Genomic DNA, 23,971 nt, shown 5'->3' on the forward strand with positions numbered 1-23,971 from the left:
ATATAGTGTGCAACATTAATTTTCTTTTCTTTTAATGTTTTAAATTTCATTATTTGGAAAAGTTTTTTATGAAGGATTGGTCAAAGGGCTTTGGACTTTGCATACTTAAATTCATTTAATTTAACAATGAAAATATGCCAGCAAGATATGCAACCAAGTCACATATTAGACTTAAAATTTTCAGGTGATGGTAACTATGTCACTCGCGCGCACACACACACACTCGAGTCTCTTTTTATGTGGTTTTGAAGTTATGCGGTGCATAACTTCAAAACTTATATATCGCTGTGCATAATGAACAGTGTGTTGCAGCACATTTTGGCTTAACGTCTAAGTAGTGATTGTCCGTGAAGTTAATTTTGCATGTGAGTAAGTATTTGTCTTTTCATTATCGTAAGTCTAAATTTTGCTAATTTTTATTTTGAAAATTTAATTTGGCTCAATGGAAAAAAAAGCACCAAAGAAAAGCAATTTCTTTGGAAATGAAAATTATAATTTTAGATCACTTAGCAAAAGGAGAGGGATCTACAGCGATTGGTAAACATTTTAATTTAGGTGAATCTACTATAAGAGCAATTAAAAAGAATGAAGTCGCAATAAGAAAATCTGTCATTTCTGGCACAAAACTAAGTGCCAAATTATCATCATACTCAAGAGATGCTTTATTAGAAAACACAGAACGAACGCTCGTAATTTGGATCGAAGAATTAACTCAAAGAAGAATTCCTATAAGTGTTTATTTAATTAAACAAAAAGCTCTTCGGTTTTATGAACAGATGAAGCAATTGGAGCCATCTACTTCCTCTTCCCAGACTGATAAAAGAATTTTTGGCTAGCAAAGGATGGCTAACCTGGTTTTTAAAAAGGAATGCACTTCATAATGTGAAGATTACAGGTGAGGTTGCAGCAGCAGATGAAGAAGCAGCCAAAAATTTTCAAGAGAAGTTAGCAAAAATGATTGAAGATGGTGGATATTGTCCCAATCAAGTGTTTAACGCTGACGAAACAGGATTGTTTTGGAAGAAAATGCCTAGTCGAACTTACATTCCAAAGTCTGAGGAAAAAAGCAAGTGTGTTTAAAGCAAGCAAAGATAGAGTAATGTTGTTACTTTGTAGCAATGCATCAGGGAATCGAATGTTGAAACCCCTCCTAGTAAATCGATCTCTAAGACCACGTGCTGTAAAAGGCAAAGATCTAAAACAGCTGCCAGTACATTGGATGGCTAATACAAAGGCCTCTCGATTTTAAAGTTTTATTAATTGTTGACAATGCACTAAGTCATCCTTATTTAGAACATCCAAATGTGCAGGTAGTGTTTTTTCCACCCAATACAACAAGCATTATTCACCAATTAGATCAAGGCATAATTGCTACTTTTAAAAAATATTATGTTAAGCACACTTTTCAATTTATATTGAATAAACTGGAAAATGTATCACTACAAATCAAATCCACATCTTTGCCAATGATAGCACTCTCCACTCATCCTACTCCTTTGACAAACCATGTAGTTCCCAGACATCCCTAACATCAAGATCATCTGCAAGCAGTGCCTTAAATGCTGATCTCCATACCATCTTTCAGTGAGGCAAGGATAACCTAGTCACCTTCAATGCTGCAAAAATGTAGTCCTCCCTTTTCTCTCACCAAAGGGATCTCATCTCGCTTTCCCTCATCCTCAGTAATATATACATCACCAGACAGGATTAACTCTCTCTCCTTGGACTAACATTTACCTCCAAAGCTCTCTTGGCACAAACGCATCACATCAATAGCTTCCTCACCTAAAAAAACTGCATTCTTTTCTACTCAAGAAGCTATTTTACATCCACCCAGCTACTAACCCTATTTTAATTCCAAATTTGTCTATCCTTAGATACTGTACACGCATTTGGGGTGGTGCACCTAAAACCTCCTTAAAAATTCTTGATGCTATCCAGAGGAGATCAGTTCGGCTTATAGGTGATCCTTTCCTCACAGGCTCACTTCAATCTTTATCTCACAGTGTTTCAGTTGTGTCTCTTCTACAGGTACTTCCATGGTCACTGCTTCAATGAATTGGCAAACATCATTCCTCCACTTGCTGTTAGGCCTGTTAAAACAAGAGCAGCTGTTGTCCAACGTCTCTTTACAGTACAACTGCAAACTCACCAAACCTGCTTCTACTCTTCTTCACTTATTCCATCGCTTTCCTCTGGAACAGCCTTCCTCATGATATGTTTCCAAACAATTTCAACCTACAGGTCTTTAAGAAAATTGTCAATAGGTTTCTTCATTCTCAACCCTCATCTGTACTTCAATATGGCACTGATATAGTACAGATTCTTGTACCTCTTGTATGGAATAAATATATTAAGAAAAAAAATTGTGAGAAAACTGTAGCAGTAATATGATGCAATTGAATATCCTTATGTAATTTAATAAAATATAATTTATATATAATAAGGCCATTTTGCACATGCGATGTTCCATGATATTTTAAAACTAGCCTCTGTTAGTTTTAGATTCTTCAGTAAATGTTATCATGAAGTTAATTTGGTTATTAACTGAAGATTTCAACGATTTAAGCTTTTTAATTTATTTCAGATTTTTCAGGATATTGAGACTAAAACTCGTGATGCAATTTTTCATAATGACGTTTTAAATTCCCTACTTTGAAATTGCTCACTGTTGAACTACAGATGAGGCAAAAAGCTTTACCATTTTTCTCAATAAAAGCATAGTCTTCTTCCCATTCTTCCTTAAAATTTCTATGTTTGTCGATATACTTCCACTTCTGTTTATTTTCAAGAGTCATGCTGCAAAATATTCTATAATAAAATTTTTAAAATAAAATATTAATATTTAAATAATTCGGAATTTAAATTGTTACCTTTTTATTAATATAAGAAGTATGAAATTCAGTAATGTATCTTTTTAAATTTTCTGACAAGGTAATATAAATATAACTACATTGCCGAACAGCATATGAACAGCAGATTTCATCAAGCCACTCAAAAACATTGACCAATCGAGCAGCAAAATACAGCTTATTAGGGATGGCAAACAAACATTGATGATTTTTAGAGAAAAACATTGATTTTTTTTTTCTTTTTTTTGGCTTTACCTCGATTTTTTAAAAATTATTATCATCATTCAGAAAAACTTTATTAGGTGATTGCCCCATGTCTGCTAGAAAATTAAGAAAAATTATAAATATTTTTAGTTGAGCTGCAATAAAACTTAAGAACAGCCACAATTTGGCCACCATGGTTATGGATTATCATCTGATGAACTTTTTCATTATATGGAAGGTAGAGAGAGGACATGGGTATCCACAGAAATTAAGTTTGTGTGGTTAAAAAAAAAAAAGGGGCAAGAGCTAGATTTTTCTCTCATAGGGCAGTGAGTGGTACAGTTTGCATCTTGAGATAGTGAGTGCATCCAGTGTGAATGAGTGGAAGAGAACGTATTACAGCTGTGGGTGATCTATGTCCTCCTTCAGTGAGTTCTTAAGTCCCTGGAGAACTTTGATAATAATAATAATAATCTTTGTTTCCCTTAAATTTTTGCATTATTATTATTTATTATTACTACTATTACATAACACCTCCAGGGAGTCCAATGACTCATCGAAGGAGGGCACCTACTCTACAACTCTCCGTCTCCACCAACCACAACTACCGTCATCTACGCCAATGCCATCTGCCGTTAACCACCACCACCACTAGTATTTGCACAGACAAACATCCATGCTCACGATGGGATTCGAATTTGCAGCCTTTTAGCTGGACAGCGGATATGCTAACCACTCGGTCAACCCGGCCGGCATTTGCTTAAAAATGTTTGTTATTCTGCATTCATAATAATGCATTGCAGTCATTTGCATGAGAAAAGACTTTTATTTAATGAATAATCTCTACCTGATATATATTTCTGAAATGTCTGAAATTCTTCCAATTTTTATTTTCTTTTAGTTATGCATACATCAGCAAGTCTTGCATTAAATGAGGTATGTATATTTCAACATTTTTATCTTTAAATATCTTGCGAATACATGCAATTTATTTTTGTAGTATTTTTACTTATTTTATTTTTTTTATATTTTTTCAGAATTGGGATCCTGATGTCAGGTAAATATTATATTGATACTTTTACATCCTGCTTTATAATGCCTTTAAAGTGTATGGGTATATATAACATCCAAAATATTCTTGAGCACATACATTTTTTCTGTAGTTAATAAATTCTGGAAAAATGTTACCATTCCAAATATATATACATACATACATATATATAAAAAAGGTTTAATGACTATTACCGAGAGAAAAGATGACAAGATATATTTAAAAAAAAGATACTACTAGTTTACTAGTTTCGTTACATGAACATCCTCAGGTATCACATTCAAAGAAGTATATAAAAAATTACAGAGACTTAAAATTGTACTAACAGAACAAGTATAAAAAACAGTAGCGTGTTTGAAAAATGCAAGTATGAGTTCCAAACAAACGAATACTACTCGCTGTCGCGAGTGCGCCAGTACTGAACAGAAGCAACGTGTGCGTTAGAGAGATTGTAACTCAGGCTGTTGTTGATATGAGAGGAATCTAGAGAAATTTCCCTAGATTCAACAATCTTTCTTTCGAGTTCATCGTAGCACACATGGATGTTAGCAGTTTGAGTCCAGTTTACAATGTGCTGGCGCCCTTCATCTGAGTTAGTTGAAAAGAGATCTCTAGCCATGTTCTCTTTTCAGCTAACTCAGACGAAGGCCGCCAGCACATTGTAAACTGGACTCAAACTGCTAACATCCATGTGTGCTACGATGAACTCGAAAGAAAGATTGTTGAATCTAGGGAAATTTCTCTAGATTCCTCTCATATCAACAACAGCCTGAGTTACAATCTCTCTGACGCACACGTTGCTTCTGTTCAGTACTGGCGCACTTGCGACAGTGTGTAGTATTCGTTTGTTTGGAACTCATACTTGCATTTTTCAAACACGCTACTGTTTTTTATACTTGTTCTGTTAGTACAATTTTAAGTCTCTGTAATTTTTTATATACTTCTTTGAATGTGATACCTGAGGATGTTCATGTAACGAAACTAGTAAACTAGTAGTATCTTTTTTTTAAATATATCTTGTCATCTCTTTTCTCTCGGTAATAGTCATAAACCTTTTTTATAATATTCCAACCGAGTAAAAATGAATTTTAAAAATACATATATATGTGTGTGTATATATATATATATATATATATATATATATATATATATATATATATATATATATTTTAGAGGTGATAGAAAGAAAACAACTTTGTCCATTTTTCAACATAATCTCCCTTTACTTCAACATACTTTTCACATCTTTGAATTAACATTTCTTTGTCCTTGAAAAAATAGTCTATACTTTTGTCTGCAAAATGGTATAAAACTGCATCTTTCACCTCATTGTCATCTGTAAATTTTCTTCCTCGAAGGTCTTTCTTCAGTTTCGAGAACAGGTAGCAGTCACTGGGTGCCAGATCTTGACTGTAGGGTAGATGTTCAGCCTCCTGGAAGCCACAGTCCTTCATTCACTGCAGCATTTGCAGCAATAGCCACATGGACTGGATCATTGTCATAAAGCAGGCAAACACCATGACTCAACATTCTTCATCTCTTCTCCTTTATGGCATCACAGAGTTTGTGCAGGAGAAGCATAATATTCTGCATTCACGGTGGTATTTCTTTCCTTAAAGCCAATCCCTGGCAATCCCAAAAGATTGTTGCCATGATCTTCCTGGTTGGACTGAGTGACCTTGGCTTTTTTTTCAGCGGTGCTTTGCCTGGTTTGCACTACTCCATGGATTCCCTTTTGGAGAGGATCATAATAAAGGATCTGATTCCCTTGGCAAAGCTCTAAAAACTTGCAGGAATAGGTCACACGATGCTCCTTCTGAACTGAAGAGAGAAGTTGGGGCACCCAAATTGCACTGACCTTCGTCATGTGAAGCTTCTCATGAATAATGCGAAAGATGGTGGTTATAGAAAGCCCTAACCTTGCTGAAATTTCTTTGATCTTCAACTGTCTGCCATTGAGCAGTTCCACAACAAGAGAGACATTTTCCTTAGTCATCACTTCTACAGGCCGACTACCATGAGGATAATCTTCGATGTCTCTAGGCAAAAGTGTTTAGCCCATTCCTTCGTGATGGAATATCAAGTAGAAGCTTCCTCATAAACACCATCCAATTGATAGCACTTGGAGAAAGCCCTTCTTTGATGAAGAACTTTGTCACAGCGCCGTACTCAATTTTTAACGTTACAGTCACTTGGTGTGCCATGTGTTAGTCAACTGAGTGCCTGAATGATGCAGGTAGAGAGTTGAAACTGGTACATTCATCTCCTCCATAGATGCTATCTGTCATGTATGGCATTTTAAAATTGGCACAAATTTTATGTGTCAGGCCAGAAATTTTTGGAACCTACCTCGTATGTATATATATAAAAATAGAATTCTTGAAAATAGTATAAGGATTTTTGGAAATTAGGTTTCATGTTATTCTTGATATCAAATAATAACAAAAAAAAAAGAAGCAAATTATTAGTTAATGGAACTATCTTGTATCTGCAGCCAGAGGCTGAGTTAAATAATGAATATAAAATTTTTAATTTATGCTGAAAGAGCCATTTAAAAGATGTGCTTTTATATTTTTAGAGGGCAAGGAATTATAAAATATTTGAAGCCACGCTTCATTGAGCTGAGAACATGCAGTAAGAGGATGGTTTTGAAAATGAAGTTAGGTACCTGAGGTAAATAAGGCCCGTTTAAAAAAAAAACATATTTACGGTAAGTTGCGCCGGTTTGGTTTCTTACACACACACACAGAAGATGCAATATAATGGCAAATCAGTTGCGGCATATTATCTAGCGACTGTATTGTGTCGGTTTGATCTATACCTTTGTGGGAGGTGGTTGTGTCTTCCCGTTTAATAATATTACGCCACAATAATTCATAAGTTTTAATTTAATTAAAAGTATTGTTCTTTTCGTTGTTTTTATATTTAAATTGTTCTTTCAACATTCAGTTTTATGATAAAAAATGTTTTAATTGATTTGAATTCATATTTTACGTGAAAATAGATGTTATCTAATCTAGTTCGCAGCGGTTAATAAGGCCCAGTAAATTTGTTGATGGGCCTTATTAAACTGCTGTAATTTATGATTTTTTTTTTTTTTTTTTTTTTTTTTTGGTGATTGCTCATAATAGTTATTTTATTGCTAAAGGCCTCTTAAAATGTCAGAAGTTAAGAAGAAATGGGGGGGTCTTTAGACTGATGAAAGACTAGAAGCAGCTATGAATGCTGTTCAAAGAGGACAACTATCACAACGTGCAGCATCAGAACGCTATGGATTACCTAGAAGAACATTGAAGAACCATTTAAAGACAGAGAAGATGACGAAAAGATTAGAAAGAAATACTGTGCTAACAAAAAAAACAAGAGAAGAACTTCATAGAAAGAATAGTAAAGTTTGCTTCATTTGGCATCCCTTTAACTTCAAAATCTATAGGCAGGCAAACTTTTATATTTTGTGAACAAAATGAAATTAGGCATAACTTCAATAAAGAAAGTGGCCTCTCAGGAAAAGATTGGTTGAAGTTATTTTTAAAGAGAAACCCAACAATTTCTAAACCTAAAGCTCAATTTTTGAATCCTGCTTCAGCTGTAAGAACATGTCCTAATCCTCCATCTTGTGATTCAGATAACTCCGATGATGAGATTCCATTGGCAAATCTAAAAACAAAGAACTCCTTGAAGTCATCATTTCAGGAGTTAATGTCAACTCCAAATTATGCAGTTGTAAAGGCAACACCATGAAGAAAAGCTTTTAAATTATAAGGGCTAGAGAGTGACCAAAATCTTTTCAAAGAAAAGGATAGTAAGAAAGAGAAGGCTGCCACTAAAAAACATGAAGAACCAAAAAAAAAAAAAATAAAGGAACAAAGAGTGTCAAAAGAGAAGTGGTATTGCCATGGATGCAGAGAAGAAAAGGTGGCTGATATGAGGCAGTGCACAATGTCTTAAATGGTACCATGATGAGTGTGTTGATCTCACCAAAGAAGAATGTGGCATATTTATATGTCCTTATGACTGTTCTTAAGCTAATAATTATGATTAAAATTAATAATAATTAAAAATAATTGTTATATTCTTTTTTAAATATTTAATTTTGTTCAAGGACTTTATTAAACTACTATGGTTTAATAAGGGCCACTCAAGGTGTTTTTTAAAGACTCGGTTAAAATATAAATTACTGCAAGAATTGTTCTTATTTGTGTTTTTTTAATTAGTGATAATAAAGTTGTTTCAATTAATCTGAACAATTGTCTAACTTATTCAAATTTTAAATAAGGTGGGCCTTATTTGCCTCAGGTACTATATAAAGAAAACCAGTAAACAAGGAACGTGATGAATCAAATGGTGGATTTAAAAAAAAAAAAAACTAATTAGGAAAAATATGAAAACTAAACATTTATTAGACCAAAAAGGAACGAAAGGTAGTAAAAATATATATATATATATATATATGTAGAAAGTATTTTTATATATATATATATATATATACACAAGACCAGCAACATAACAGTAGTGCTACTCATTTTATGAGAATTTTTGTCAGATAAGTAACAGTACAAAACTGACTGAGTTGCCACAGCTAAGATTATATATTAAGAGAAGGAGATTGGTTGATTTGAAGTTTGAGTTTAGGTGGTTTGAGATAAATAGAGAATAATTTATTTTGTTTAAATGCCAAGAGAGTAAAATTAAATACAGTATTTTTGTGTTTATAGCACCCTGATTGGCTCTTATTACTAGAGATATTTAGAGCAATGTAATTTGGTTTCATTATCTTGGAAGTGGTGGTAACTATCAATTTCAGGGGTGTGTTTAGATTCTATTCTGTGCAATGATATTTCAGTAGTGGGATTTTTGTTGATATTATTGGTGTGTTTTTATTTGTATTGTTAGTGGTGGGATGTAAATCTTGAACGTGAACCTTACAAATGTGATGGATTGTGTGTATGTGAGCATATTTTCTTTTAAATATATATCATACCAACAAATGAAAGATTGTATATAAGTATAAAAGGGTAAGAAGAAAGAAGAAATTGTTATATACAGCATATTTTTTCAAATACCCCATGTTTTATATTAAAATAATCATCTGAAATTTAAGGTGTGCAACTCTTAAGTGCAGTCTGCGCAGTTAGCCTAGTGGCTATGCGCTTCGCAACCATATGCCTGGGGAAAGAGTGTCCTAGGTTCGATTCCCGTCAGTGACGTGAGGAGCTGAAGGATCTTCCTCAGCCATAGCCAAGTTAGCCAGTCTTGGGCGTGGACAGCAGGGTTTTTTCCCCAGCTTATTCTGGGGTTTTTCATTCCGCAAAGCAGGCAACCTGGCCTTGAGAACTCAACACTACAGGCCATAGGGTACACCGGGGCATAAGGCTGACCACCTTATCCTGTAAACGGAGTGAGGTCCGATGATCAATGGACCCTCGACACCGCAAGGTAAAAGAGGGTATAAGGATGATGATGATGATGATGAACAACTCTTAAGTGCTAGTATTATTGTCACATCTTTCCATGTACCTACATATTGCTGGAATGTGTTAGTAATAGAACATTATGAAGTTCTGCATATGTGATCTGCTCACCATATCTAACAAAGGAGATGTGCTTAGGATCCTTCACCGTTAATGAAAAACAGCATAATTTAAAACAAAAAGAAGAAGAAAAAAAAACATTTTGTCAGTAGGAAGTATAATGTCACCAAAAGTATGTGAAACTGGAGAAAAAAAAAATTTCTGCTGTGAAATAGTGGCAGCCGAAGAGCTTTTATGGTAAAGAAGGATCCAAGAATTAAAGAACTCCTTTATTTTGAATGAGAAGGAACAATTAAAAGAATGCAAGTCTTTAGCTGTAGTTAAAAAGAACATATTTGGATTTCAGTACTGTAATTCTATATACATCGATGTATATACAGTCATCCCTCGAGTTATGTCTGTTTGAAGATATGTCCATGATCCTATAAGGGAATAAATAACATTTGCGACTATACTTTCAAACAAGATGCAAGCGAGCTTAAAGAAAAAAGGTTTCTATTTAGCAACAATGCATCATGTGCAGTGGCAACAACACATTCAGCAGCAGCCTCCCTTGGCAGTCTTCACGTGTCTTCAAAAGTTCCTGTGTTAATTTTGTGTTTGAGAAATAGGTTATTTGTGTATTTATCGTTAAATATTTCATGATATTTTGTGCAACATGGCTCCTACACGCCCAATCAAAAAACCTAGTGAAGAATCGCAGAAAAAGAGGTGAGCAATTGATCTTGAAACGAAGTTGCAGGTTATAAAACAACATGAAGCTAATAAGCCCATCACATGACTTCGGATGGTCTTATTCCACAGTGACAACCATTTTGAAAAATAAGGATAAAATCGTAGAGGCTGTGAAAGGATCTGCTTCCATTAAATCGACGATAGTGACGAAGGAACGTAAAGGTCCTATTGGAATATGGAAAAGCATCGTGGAATAGAGGACCTGAACCAAAAGTGCATGTCCCTTAGCATTATGACCATGATCTTCAAGGCACTAAGTCTCTTCAACTTGTTGAAGGAGAAAGCAGGACCCAATTGCGACTATGAATTCAGCTCTTCTTCCTGTTTTATTTTGCTGCTTAAATCTCATGAAACATACATTTTTACTGCATAATGTAAAAATGTATGGTGAATCTGCAAGTGCCCATGAGAAGGCTGGAGAAATGGGATAAAATTATTACAGAGGAAAATTATTTTCCACAGCAAATATTTAATATGGATGAGACCACCTTGTTGGAAAAAAAATGTCCGAGCAGACATTCATCCACAAAAAAAGCTAAAATCTATGCCTTGTTTCAGAGCTCTTAAAGACCATATTACGATTCTGTTAGCGGGTAATGTGGCTGGATATAAACTGAAACCATTTGTGATATGGCACAGTGAGAATTCACAAGCCTTCAAAAACATTAGGAAGCATACTCTTCAAGTTTGTTATCAAAGCAATAAAAATTCGTTGATGACTCAAAAATTGTTTGCAGATGCCTTAATCAACTGTTATGTGAGTGAAATGGAAAGCTATTGTATGAAAGAAAATGTAGAATTTAAAATTTTAATTCTAGATAATACTTCCAGGTCATTCATCTTATATCTGTGATCTTCACCAAGTTCAAGGTCATGTTTTTCCCTCCAAACACTGCTTCATTGATCCAACCGATGGATCAGGAAGATCTTGCAATGTTTAAGGCTTATTATCTATGGAGAACTTTTCACAAGGCATTTCTACCACTGAAGGAAATTATCACTCTCATGCAATTCTGGAAAGCATTAAATACTATTATTATTATTGTTGTATTCTACAACTCTGTCTTCACTCAATCCACCAACTATCATCATCTACACCAATGCCATCTACTGTCCACCATATTTATCATGCTATTAAAAATATTGCTGTGGCTTAGGACGAAGTGTATTCTCAATGTATGAGTGGCATATGGAAAAAGACATCAAAAAGGTTTGTGCATGATTTTGGAAGTTTTGAAAAAAAAAATGAAGACAGTACATTGAGTGAAGAAATAGTGGGCCTAGCAAACAATATGAATCTCAAAGTGAATGATGACGACATAGTTCAACTCATAGAAAATGCCCCTGAAGCGTTGACCAATGAAGAATTGGTAGAACCAGAAGAACATGTTGCAGAAGAGGAAGAACGAGAAAAGGAAGAGGGAAAAGAGAAACAAGAAGAGGTAGTTAAACAATTTACAGTGAAGAGCCTTACAGAAATGTTCTCAAAATGGCTGAAGACATGGACCCCCAATGTTGAACACTTCTTATTAGTAGAAACGAAAGTATGTGATGTGTTTGCTTGCTGTAAACAAATTTATGATGAAAAGAAGAAGAGGAATAAACAAAGCACATTGGACATTTTCATCAAAACAGAAAAACTTACACCAGAAGAGCCGCAGCCTTGTCCTTCACATAGGGAAGGTAATGAGGATGTGATTGTAGAGGAAGATTTGAGTGATTATTCTCTTGTTTTATAGTGTCAGTAAAAATTAAAATGGCAGTATACTTATTATGGTTAAGTCCCTAAACCCCTATAACTCTGTTGATTTAATGTATTGACTTAGGTCAGACTGACTTACGTCCTTCTGGATGGAACAGGACCTGGACGTAAGTCGAGGGATGACGGTATATGTAAATGCACATAGAATTATAGTATACACTTGTGTATACTTTCATACTCTACATACATTTTGAGTTTTTCTTCCTTCACAAGAAGAGTAAATTTCTCTTTCAGATGTCTTATTTGTATACAGCTTAATTGAGTGAATAGTATCTCCACTTCCACAAACTGTAAGTTTAAATTCCATTATGGCAGAGATTTTTTCAAAAGTATTAAGGTGATAGATGCTTTTTGTCACTTGCTATGAGATCATCCTGCTTATTGGTGGCCTAAAGTGGCTTGAAAAAGTATCATGTTTGGTCTTTAGAGCTGGGTTTCCTTAGCCCACTCACAGCACTAAATGTAAAAACTGGTTTACAACCTTTCATGAGTGGGACTCATGAAAGGTTGTAAACACAAAAAAAATTATATAATTATTCCACATGCATGCATGCACACACGCATAAAATTTACATAAATCACATGATTGTAAACAACCAGAATTGCATGCATGATGCATTCAAACTGCATTCAGTCTAATAGGTTTGTTCTGAGCAAGTAGCAGTTGCTATTTGTTTCAGTGTTTCTTATTAAGTGATGCGTTGATTGGTGTTTTGCAGTGTACGTTCACATTTACTGAATTGGCTAACATGCACATGAAGCACATCAGCTTTATCAAGAAACTTTCCCTGGTCATCAAATTCCATGCTCTCAAACATTCATCTTCATTACTGCCTTGAGTCTGGCACACAGTTGCTGCATCATGAAAAGAAAGGAATGAAAAAACTGTGAGGGTACCAGAAACTAGGGAAACATTCACATCTAGTGGCATAGAATCTATGCATTAATATGTAGAAAATTACATTGAAAGAGGATGATTTCTCTTAATGTGTGTACGGAGAGGAATGTATGAACATCAGCTTTACCTGTACCATTTTCAGCAAGTTCATGCACTTTTACCAGAAGATTGGTATTTTATCTCTGGTTTTTACGACAGTGAATGTAGGATTGTTTCCTCTCTCTCTCTCTCTGTTGTATGCTTTTCACAGACAAAGTGCTCTTTGTTTAAGATGGCATTTTCAGTTATCACGTCATCACTTAGAGGCCACTCAAAATTCACTTTCATTATTTAATCAAGACAGCAGCAGTTCTCCATCAATGTATATATATGCAGGTATCCTTGGAGACTGATTAACACATTCATTGCCACTGACACTTTAAAGCGTCAAGCCAGTTTGTGCATATATGCCACTGCCGGTTCTAAGCATTGTAAGGCTCATGTATTTCTGTGCTGCATAACTCAGTCTTGCCTGGGTAGTCAAATCGTGCAGATGTGTAGGCACTGTAGCAAGGCCATTTTGTCATAAATGAGTGGCAGTGAACGTGTTAATAGGACCATATGTTTTTCCAAACAGGCTTATAAGATCTTTGTACCTTATTGCAAAATCAGGTTGAAAACATTACCGTGTTGTGCTTGATGACATTCCTTTGTTATGAAGGAGAAACATGGTTTATGCCTCCCTTGCTTTTTTAAAATTCCAATGTGGTCGTGGAAACAATCTTGCTATAGGTAATGTCATGCCAATTTCCAGTAACACCGGTCGATGTTGACTGTGTGGGAAGTTAGAAAGTACATATCGTCTTGCTGGTAATGGTTTCCCTTCTGTGTTTATTGAAACAAAACATAACTCCGGATTAGACTCTGTTTGCCATGCTGATGATCTAAAGGTGTTTCTATCTTTGGCATCAAATACAAGGTGTATATTATTTATATACACCTTGTATTTGATGAGGTGTATATAAGGTGTATATTATTTATTTCTGCCCATTGAACGAGGGTAGTCCTGCAGTCGTTGTTATCAGGGTACTTCCATTCTTCATGATGGCTATTAAAATCGCCAATCATACTGTTGGATGTTGATAAGTAGGTATAACATCTATAGACCATGATGTTGAAGGAGGTTTATAGACATTGACTATTGTTATGTTGTGAATTTTCACACTCACAAGATGGGTAGCGTTATCCCATCTCATTGTCAGGACAGAAGCATTTTCTATATCATCCTTGATATATGTTGCAATGCCATAATTTCGGTGGTATGTAGCACCAATCAGTGTGTAACCAGTTATTTTCCTCTTCTATTAAGGTTGTCTTCGTTTTCAGCATGCATTTCTTGAAGAAGCACAACGTCAATGTTATTTTCTTGTAGTATTTTGCAGAGATAGTCGCATTTTGCTCTGTTAATTCCCTCGATATTCAGTTGATACATCTTAAGGCTAAATCCCAGTTTTTTGTCAGCATCATCAATAAAATTAGAAAAATCAGTATTGTTTGACTGCATGCCTTAGCCAGAAGAACTAAGTGTTAGACTGGCTGCCGAATCGCTCTAGCTCAATTAGCATTACCCAGGGTGCACCACGAGGAGGCGAGCTAGATTACACCCCTAATCTGTCATAAAGAGAATGGAGGCATGTGCATTGAAATGGTATGGATATATCCAGAGAATGAAAGCACCTTAGCAATTGAGAATTATGAATCGGTTACCCTCTGAAAGGCAGAAAATAGGAACACCAAGCATTACATGGAAAGGCTAGTGAGGGAGTTATGGAGATTAGAGCTTTCAGGATGAAAATTCAAAAAATCTTTAAATAAAATCTAAGAATAGGTAGTTGCTGAGTGGAGGAGCTAACAATTGTTCTAACATCTCTATACTGCCTGCTGTTATCACAACAAAATATAGGCATTGCCATATTCTGTGCAATATGCATCTCAATATGGCAGGTGTAATTAATACAAATGCTATGCAGACAGCATCTATCACTGCTTCTTTGGTGTCACAGCACTATCCAGACAAGAAACTAACATGTGACAATCCTTTGTCGTGTGTGCTAAAGCTCTCTCAAGTTGATGTGTTGGGGAGAAACTAATTGGTTAGCAATTCCCAGCATTTGTGCTGATTGTTAACTGCTGTCTACATCATCTCATCTCAGTGGTGTTCAGTCTTCTCAATGGAATATTTATCTTTGCACCATAAAAGTGAATTTTGCAAGCAATTATTTCAGTTTTGTACATTTTTTTTGAAACTTTTTTTTTCCTGACAACTTCATGTTATCTTTTCCTCCTTCACTCTCTCTCTTTCTTTCCTTCCATCCCTCCCTATCTCTCTCCTGGTCTGAGTTTGTTCACTTATTGTGGATACTAGCAATGCATTTGCAAAGCTTCTTTCATGTAGCTTAATGTAGGTTCATGGAATGCCAAGTTCTGCAAATCTTCTTTTTTTTTTTTTTATTTCTGTCAGGTGTCTTAGATCGGTAGAGTATCATTTCTTCAACAGCATGACTTTGACTATCTTCTGCTAAAATGAGGTATATTGTTAAGGTAATGTATATACTGTCACTGGTGAAGATCTTCCTTTCACATCTCAGCATTGCTACTTTTGTTGGTGGCTCTGTGAAAATAATTTCTAAATTTTGTCTTCCCAATGATATTGATGTTCATGACCTTATGTTCTTGTTACACTTTGTTCCTCAACTGAAAATTTACCTCTTCTTGATTCTTGCACTTTCATTAGCAATATAGACTTTTGGCTCATCCCATATTCCTACCTTGAATTTCTTTTGTATAGTAACTGAAGACTTGAATGTAGCAACCACAAACAACACCTGCTTTTTGTGTACTGTGGACAGCTCCATATGTTAACACTCATCATCCATTCACAGTAGAACGGGATCAAATATTCTGTGAACCATTAAAAATGTAAGTTTCTTTATCTGTTAATAAAAATGTAGTGATTCTGTCAGTTAATAGCTTCAATAACTAAACAAAGAAGAGTGACTTAAAGGGGATGACGTTAGACAATGATCCTGTAATATGAATTAGTGTTGACTGACATTGCATTTTAGAAGAATAAATACACTCTGACACCATGTCACCTGATGCTACAGCAGTTATACTTGCTATCAAATTTTATAGAAAATTATGCAAATGGTGCACGTTATTGTGATTGTACTAAATAAATTAATGTTTATTCACAATGAATGATTAAAAACACAATAAGAATGTTATGTAAATTAACTTCTCTACAGAAAATAATTTACCTCACTTATGGAGTCTTTCCAATAAATAGAATTATTTCAACTGACTAGCTACTAATTAATAGCTTAAATCAATGGTATCATTTGAAATACATAATGCTGCAGTGGTTCAAACGTTATAGTAATAATTCTTCTTCTTCCCATAGTCCACCCAGTCCTTGACTGAGACTTAGCTTTCAGCTTTCTAAGTAAAGCATGTGTTCAATTTTTATATTGTCTATCCAGTTTATTTTTGGTCTGCCTCTTTTTCAAGTTCCTAGAATAAGTCTTTCTAAAACTTGCACTGGGAGACCATTAGATCTGCTGATATGACTAAGCCAGATGAGTTGTTTCCTTTGAATCTTTGTAATGATGTTATCTCTTGGACCAGCAAAAGAACTGATTCTTTGTCTTACTTAAATTTGTGACATGATTAGTGTATGGTATCTTTAGGATTTGTCAGTAGCACATCATTTCAAATGCCAGCAACCTCTTTTCATCTTCTCTTAAGAGGGTCCAAGTTTTGCTTCCATATACTATTAGCAGAGTTATGAAGGTAATGTATGTTCTTTCTTGTGGTTATATCAGTTGCTTTAATATCATTTTTGTTCTAGATGTTTATCAGAACTTTCCAGACCTCCCCCTTGTAAAAGTACTGAATTAACTAGTGTGTCAATAAAGTGTAATCTGTTTGTAATTGTGAACTTGCTAATAGTAATTATAATAATAATTGCTATGCTGAAATACCAGAGTGACTTCCTTCTTGACAGCATCATGTAATAAGTTTAATTCCTTGATGTGAAGAGACAAAATAAAGTCTGGTTCTTAAAAATGCCAGACTTTGCACTCAAGTACAGTTCATCGCATATCAAAATACACAATCTGTTGATTGATTTACATTTTCCTTAGTTGAAACAGATTCCTCATAACAGGAAGAATTTGATCTGATTGGCAAGCACTTTTAATCTAATGATTAAAACCAACTATGTGTGTCTGTGTGATAACAGAAGAGAGGATTAGTTGCATAAAACAACATATACCTCCACTTACATCGGGATTCCTTTCCGGCTCTCATCATAAGTCAAAAAGGTCAGAAATTGCTATGTGAACCGTTAGGATATGTTAACAATTAATATGCCTGAATGTTGAAATGTGTAACTAATTTTACTCTTTTTTTTGTAGTGAAATAAAATTGCATATAGTATTGTACTGTAATAAATAATAACAAAACATGAGTGTACAGTGCTTCTCTGCACAACCATTAAAATAATCAGCTGGAAACACATGCAGAAAGAGCAGTTCATCAGAGGAGGCAGGAGAGGCTGGTTCATCAACAACATTCTTCATATACTGAAATACTAGACACGCTGGCCTAGTTGCTTGAGTGGTTAGTTTATCTGTTCTATAGCCAAAAGGCTGCGAGTTCGAATCCTGCTGTGGGCATGGATGTTTGTGATTGCCTATGAAAATACCAGTGGTAGTGGTGGGCGGTAGTGGCATTGGTGTAGTTGTGGTTCGTGATGAGTGGTGGAGACAGAGTTATATAGAGCAGGTGCCCTCCCTCAATGAGTCTTTGAACTCCCTGGAGATGTCATGTAATAACATTCAGGAAATGCAATAAAGCATTCTGAAGATGGCCAGATATTAGGTTACCTTTGGAAGGTCGAGTTATGTCTTTCAGGTGAAGGTAACAGCAGAGGTGGACTTCTTTAGAGATCTATACATTACTTGGATTGAAAAGAGATCAATGCTGTTCTGGAGCTATTAAGAAACAATGTCTAAATGTATTACAAGGGCTAGAAGGCTAAATAAGGTAGATATGAAATGGATGAACAGAGAGAGATTAAGGTCTCTCTATTAGAGACCTTAATCTCTGACATTAATGTCAGAGATTAAGTCTACATAAATCTGTAATCGTCTGCATAAATTTCTTGCAGTTGCATCATTGTCTACTTTACTAAATCTCTCTATGTTGGGGGTTCATTTCCTCAAACAACCAAATTACCATATTAACAGAGGCAAATGTCTCTGCCAGTTTTTTTTCACTGTAAACTTTTTGGGGGGGAGGATGGGTCAACTTCTTGATGTTCTGCTTTTTTTCCTCTCTTTCTGTAAATTTCTGCTTCTAGCTGAAGTCTTCATTTGAACTCGCCTTTCACAGCTGCAATAACTGCTCTTATATCTTCATTGTTAATCCCCACCTTTTAGCGGCATAGCCTGCTTCCACAAATGGGGCTCTGGCGAGCATTGCCAGCAAAAAGGTGGAGGAAATGCCAACTTAACCTCTAGGCAGTAGACGTCTTTCATCATCCAGTGAAATACCACCACCTTGCTTATTAAAGACCTGAAGTGGCTGCAGCCACATTTGCTCACTAGAGCAAGAGTTCCAGTTTCTGTCCCCCACTCTTCCCACATGCAGTGAGAGTGATACCCTCAAAGACATACTAATCTCACTGTAGGGACCCACACCCTTCCCCATTCGACGATACAGCAGTTAAACAGTTCTGCAGGCCGGCTGCTGATTAGTACATGGAACCGAACTAGGTAGTAATGAACCTGGATGCTTCCTGATCTGCTAGCAAAAAATCCTGCATCATGTATTTGGCCAGTTCATGACCGGAGGGTGATCAAATACTTTGATTGCAGGGGGAACTGTTGAAGCCACATATGGACAGGAGACTGACTCCCTCTGTGTGGGCAGTATGTTTGTGAGCATGCACTGAGTCATCTCTCACTGCATGCCTCACTTCCTTTTTATCTCTCTTCCTCAGCAAACACAATGAACCACAACTGAAAGTAATGAGTTTCTGCTGTGGATCTCAAAAATACTTCCACACAAAATAGTTGAAAAAATATATAAAAAATTAAAAATCCAACCAAAAAATCATAAAAAAACAACCTACCAACACTAATTCTTACCAAAAAAAAAAGTTTCTACATCCACTTCACCAACATCCTTTGCCTAAACAGCAATATAAACAATGTACACCACCACCTATTAAATCAGAACTGCTATTCCTTTCAGAACCCCCAAAGCAACCTCAACTGCCCAAACTACACATTACACAGTTTTTTCCGCCACAAGGGTGACACTTGTGCATTCGTCAGAACCGACATACCATGCTAGAGACTGCAAATCCTTCAATTCCCACTGTTTCATCTACTTTGGCTCAAAATTTCTCTACCAAATCAGCCTGCCCTTTTCATATGCTCTCTCTGTCACTCTCCCAACTCCATCAACCACTCTTACCTCTATAATTATATCTCTATAAAGCTTGACTTTCTGCTGTCATACCAATACCCCAATAGTGAGGTCATCCTTTTTGGGGACTTCAATGCCCACAACTCATATTGGCCCTCCTTCCCCAGTTTCACTGATCAAGCATGCAGGAATGCTGAGATGTTCGCCATCAGCAATGACCTATCTCAGATCATCAATCTTCCTACCAGATTACCTGATAACTCCCTCCAGTTTGCCAACACACTTGACCTCTTCCTAATAAGTTTCCCTTCCAGGTATACTGTAGTTGTCGATTCTCCTTTTGGAAACTTGGACCATAACCTCATATGTCTCTTTTGCCACAGAACAACCTTCACCCACCAGTTCACAGTCTCATATTCTTTGGCACTACAAGGTTGCCAAATGGAAGTGTGACTACTATTCCTCCTTCCCATGGTACGACTGCTGCTTCAGTTCTTCTGATCCAAACACCTGCTCAGACCAAATAACAGAAATCATCCTCACAGGAATGAAGGCTTTCATCCCTTATTCCACTCCAAATTCTCAGCCACCATCCAAGCCTTGGTTCTCAAAAAAATGTGCCAATGCTATAAAAGAAAAAACCTCTGCTTACCACAATTGGTCAAGACCAAAACTCCAACTGCCCACTCTGCCTTTACTGCATCTCGCTACAGTTGCAAAAGAATCCTCACCAAGTCCAGTCAGACTTTGAAATGGCCAAATGCTGCAAACTCACCTCCTACTCAAATGGCAGTTCCTCCTTCTGGTCCCTTGCCAAGGCCATTGGGTGCAACTTCTGCCCACCCAGGTTCCACCACTCTCACATCCAGATGGTACTGTAGTCACCTCACCAAAAAACAAGGCCAACTTACTGGCATCGCTCTTCTCTTCCAACTCATGCATTGATGACCTGGGCAAAGTTCGCTCCACTCCACAAAGAACTGTTCCCTTCATGTCTCTCACAGTCTTTCGACAAAAAGAAATTCAAAGAATCCAATAACGAACACAAAAAAGTCATCTGGTCCTGATAGTATCCCACCTATTGTGTTAAAAAATTGTGCCTCAGAACTAACACCTATCCTGTATCGCCTCTTCCATCAAGGTGCCTTTTTTATTCTATTATTCTATTCAATGGGCATCTACCTTACAACATGGAAACAGGTCCACATCCAGCCCATCCCAAAGAAAGGTGATAAAAGTCAACCAGTGAACTATCATCCAATTACTCTTACTTCTGTTCTGTCAAAATTCTTCGCTCATTAGTAACGAAGCTTTCCCAGTGTGCGTGAAGTTTCCAAATGTATTGCATTTAAATCTCGTTCGGCATTATCTGCTGGAAAAGCAATGAATTATATATTTCCCTATTTTTATTAATAAAAATATAAATTGCTCGAGGTAGCCAGTTATGAGGCCATTGACAACCAACTCTCCTGAATCACCTAGAGACATATCAACTAATCAGTGACCAGCAGTATGGATTCTGTCCCTTGCAATCTACAGCTGCTCTTGCTTTCACCCTTACCTATGGACTGAGGCCATGGAGAAATTTGGAGACATTTCAAAGACATTTGATTGGGTTTGGCACAGGTACCTACTCACCAAACTGCATTTCTATGGTCTGCCTTCCTCACTCTGCAACTTGATCATCAACTTTATCATTGATTGCTCACTTCGTGTCATTTGGACGGTTTACTCTCCTATGATTTCTCATCGATGCAGGAGTACCCCAGCATTTCTGTTCTTTCACCCACTCTCTTCCTCTCGTATGTGACCTGCTCTCACAGACTTCCAACCCTATCCATAGGTTTACTGATCTAAATGTGCTACAAGTCTTGTGGCCTTTCCTGTGTACATATTAAAAAAAAAAAAAAAAAAAAAAAGTCAAAAAGTTAAATTCTTCATAAGTGATCTCTTAATATTTTAATAAAATATTAAACTATAGTGCTAGGAAGCTTATATTTGTCTTTTATAAGATATTACAATAGACAATATTACAGATACATCTATATTTCAAGCAAAATATGGAAACGAATGAAAATAAGAAATGTAGAAAATTCTTGTTTCTTGCAAAAATTTGTTAGAAAGAAATGTATGAGAAAGTTGTGTTGTACAAAAACTAGCAAATTTTTGAAACTCAAGTTTCTTTCCATATTTGGCTATAAAATATGGATGGATCTATAATATCCTCCATTTCAGTATCTTATTTATTTCAAATTGAAGTATCTTGATTCTGCACTTAAAAATTTGACATCACTATATTTAGGGAAAGCAAAATTTTATTTTCTCTTTTTATCAAAGAAGATTCACGGTCTTCAATTTGGTAATGTCAAATTATTATTACTAAATAAACATAAATTGCAGATTTAAAAGATATATGGTTATTTTGTAGTCAAATATACATCATCAAATTCCTGACATGTACTCTCAAGGAGAGGGGGGGTGTATAGGATATTATAATAGTACTACATGAAAAACTTACATCATTACTAACTTCCTATATACAATTTTCCTTCAAATCAATCTGTTATCTGTCAAGACTCCAACATTATCAGATTTTATATTTCTGTCTTCTAGGGCACTTTTTTTACTGTATCAAAACATCTATATCTTGATCTTCCTCTGGGTCATTTTCCTGCCAACTTGGCAAAGAACACTTGTTTTGCTAATCTTTCCTCTCCCATTCTGTTTAAGTGACCATACTGTCTGATAATACTGCTAACACATTCCTAGATGATAACAATGTCAAGTTCTATCCTAATATCCTCATTTTTAATATGATATTGCCATTGATGCCATCTGTTCACTCCCTTAATCTTTCTCAGGACTCTTATCTGTGGTCTCTAGTCTTTGGTCAAGTGTTTTTTTTTTTCTAACCCAGCTCTCAGATCCATAAGTTAAAATTGGTTTGAACATTGTTTTTTATACAGCTAATTTAGTGTTTTGACTTATTTCTCTCTTATTCCATATAAATTTATTCAGTTGACTTCCTACCATACTGGCTTTGTTGATTCTGTTGTCTATTTTCATATTTAATTTACCATCTTCAATAAAAAATTGTGCCTAAGTAGCTGAATTGTTTTTCTTGTTCTATAGGTTCTCCATCCACAATGCAGTTGATATTTGCAATACTTCTGCCTATTTTCTTTGTCTTGTTATTGCTGATTTTCATACAAATTTTATTACAACAGTTATTCAATTTAGTCAGGGAATCTTACAGACTTGTACTGGATTTATTTAAAAGTATAACATCATCTGCATACAGTAAATAGCTGAGATTAACATCTCCTATTTTGATATCATGTTTAATACCGCTTTCTTTCATAATATGATCCATATAGATAATGAATAACATCCTTGTCTGACACTGGATTTAACATCAAGCCATCTTCCTGTACTTCCGCTTCAATTCTAACTGCTGATTTACACCAAGTGTTGCTTGATATAATGCCCCATTAACACCATATAACTTAGCGTTTTGGATAACTTTTCTCTTGGCACTTTGTCATAATGCCTTTTGGAGGTCTACAAAACTTAAATACAGATCTTTGTTATATTTCCACAATTTCTCAACTATTTGTTATAAAGTAAAAATCTGATCCAGAGCTTCTATTCCACAATCCTTCTCAACCGTTTCTCAAGTATACTTGCATAAATCTTACCACTTGGTTAGAGTATAATAAAATTAGTTTAATCCTTTATCCAAGTGTGAGCAAACAAAGTTTGCACCTGAAAGTATCTTCAGGACTGGGGTAAGGTGGTACAACACCAGGCAACTTGTTGCAAAGGTGGAGCAAGCTACCAACACTCCTATCTCAGTATCTCCTATAATGCAAAACACATCTCCTTGAGGATATGCCTAATGTTATGCATTAAAGGAAAGGCCACTACCCAGACTAGTTTTAACCTTTATTGAGGTCTCTTCAGTGGGAGCCAGGCCAAAGTGGAGATACCAGGCAGAAGCATTAGCAGGTCATCTCTACCTATAGGAGTTACCAATTGGTGTGCCACCCTTTTTTAATAAATTACTCTGGATTTAGAGAAAGATGTTGAAAGTTTATTTTTCACTTGGTTAGAGTATAATAAAATTAGTTTAATCCTTTATCCAAGTGTGAGCAAACAAAGTTTGCGCCTGAAAGTATCTTCAGGACTGGGGTAAGGTGGTACAACACCAGGGAAACTCGTTGCAAAGGTGAAACAAGCTACCAACACTCCTATGTTGTTGAAGAGACCTCAATAAAGGTCGAAACTAGTCTGGGTAGTGGCCCTTCCTTTAATGCATAACATTAGACATATCCGCAAGGAGATGTGTTTTGCATCATAGGAGATACTGAGATAGGAGTGTTGGTAGCTTGCTCCACCTTTGCAACGAGTTGCCCTGGTGTTGTACCACCTTACCCCAGTCCTGAAGATACTTTCGGGCGC

The 23,971-nt window shown here is 35.8% G+C and overlaps 1 protein-coding gene across 1 annotated transcript in view; it reads left to right on the plus strand.

Moving 5' to 3' along the window:
- Positions 1 to 23,971, plus strand: part of LOC150100037 (uncharacterized) — a 108,757-nt gene that overhangs the window by 32,977 nt on the left and 51,809 nt on the right. The window contains exons 2-3 of the mRNA XM_090402994.1: positions 3,958 to 3,992; positions 4,094 to 4,113. Coding sequence (XP_090259120.1) covers positions 3,958 to 3,992; positions 4,094 to 4,113 — 55 coding nt within the window. The remainder of the gene's footprint in view (positions 1 to 3,957; positions 3,993 to 4,093; positions 4,114 to 23,971) is intronic.

This window comes from Typopeltis vanoorti, chromosome 13, assembly GCF_054136105.1.
Source record: "Typopeltis vanoorti isolate ZY-2024b chromosome 13, IOZ_Tvanoo_1.0, whole genome shotgun sequence".
Taxonomy (NCBI): domain Eukaryota; kingdom Metazoa; phylum Arthropoda; class Arachnida; order Uropygi; family Thelyphonidae; genus Typopeltis; species Typopeltis vanoorti.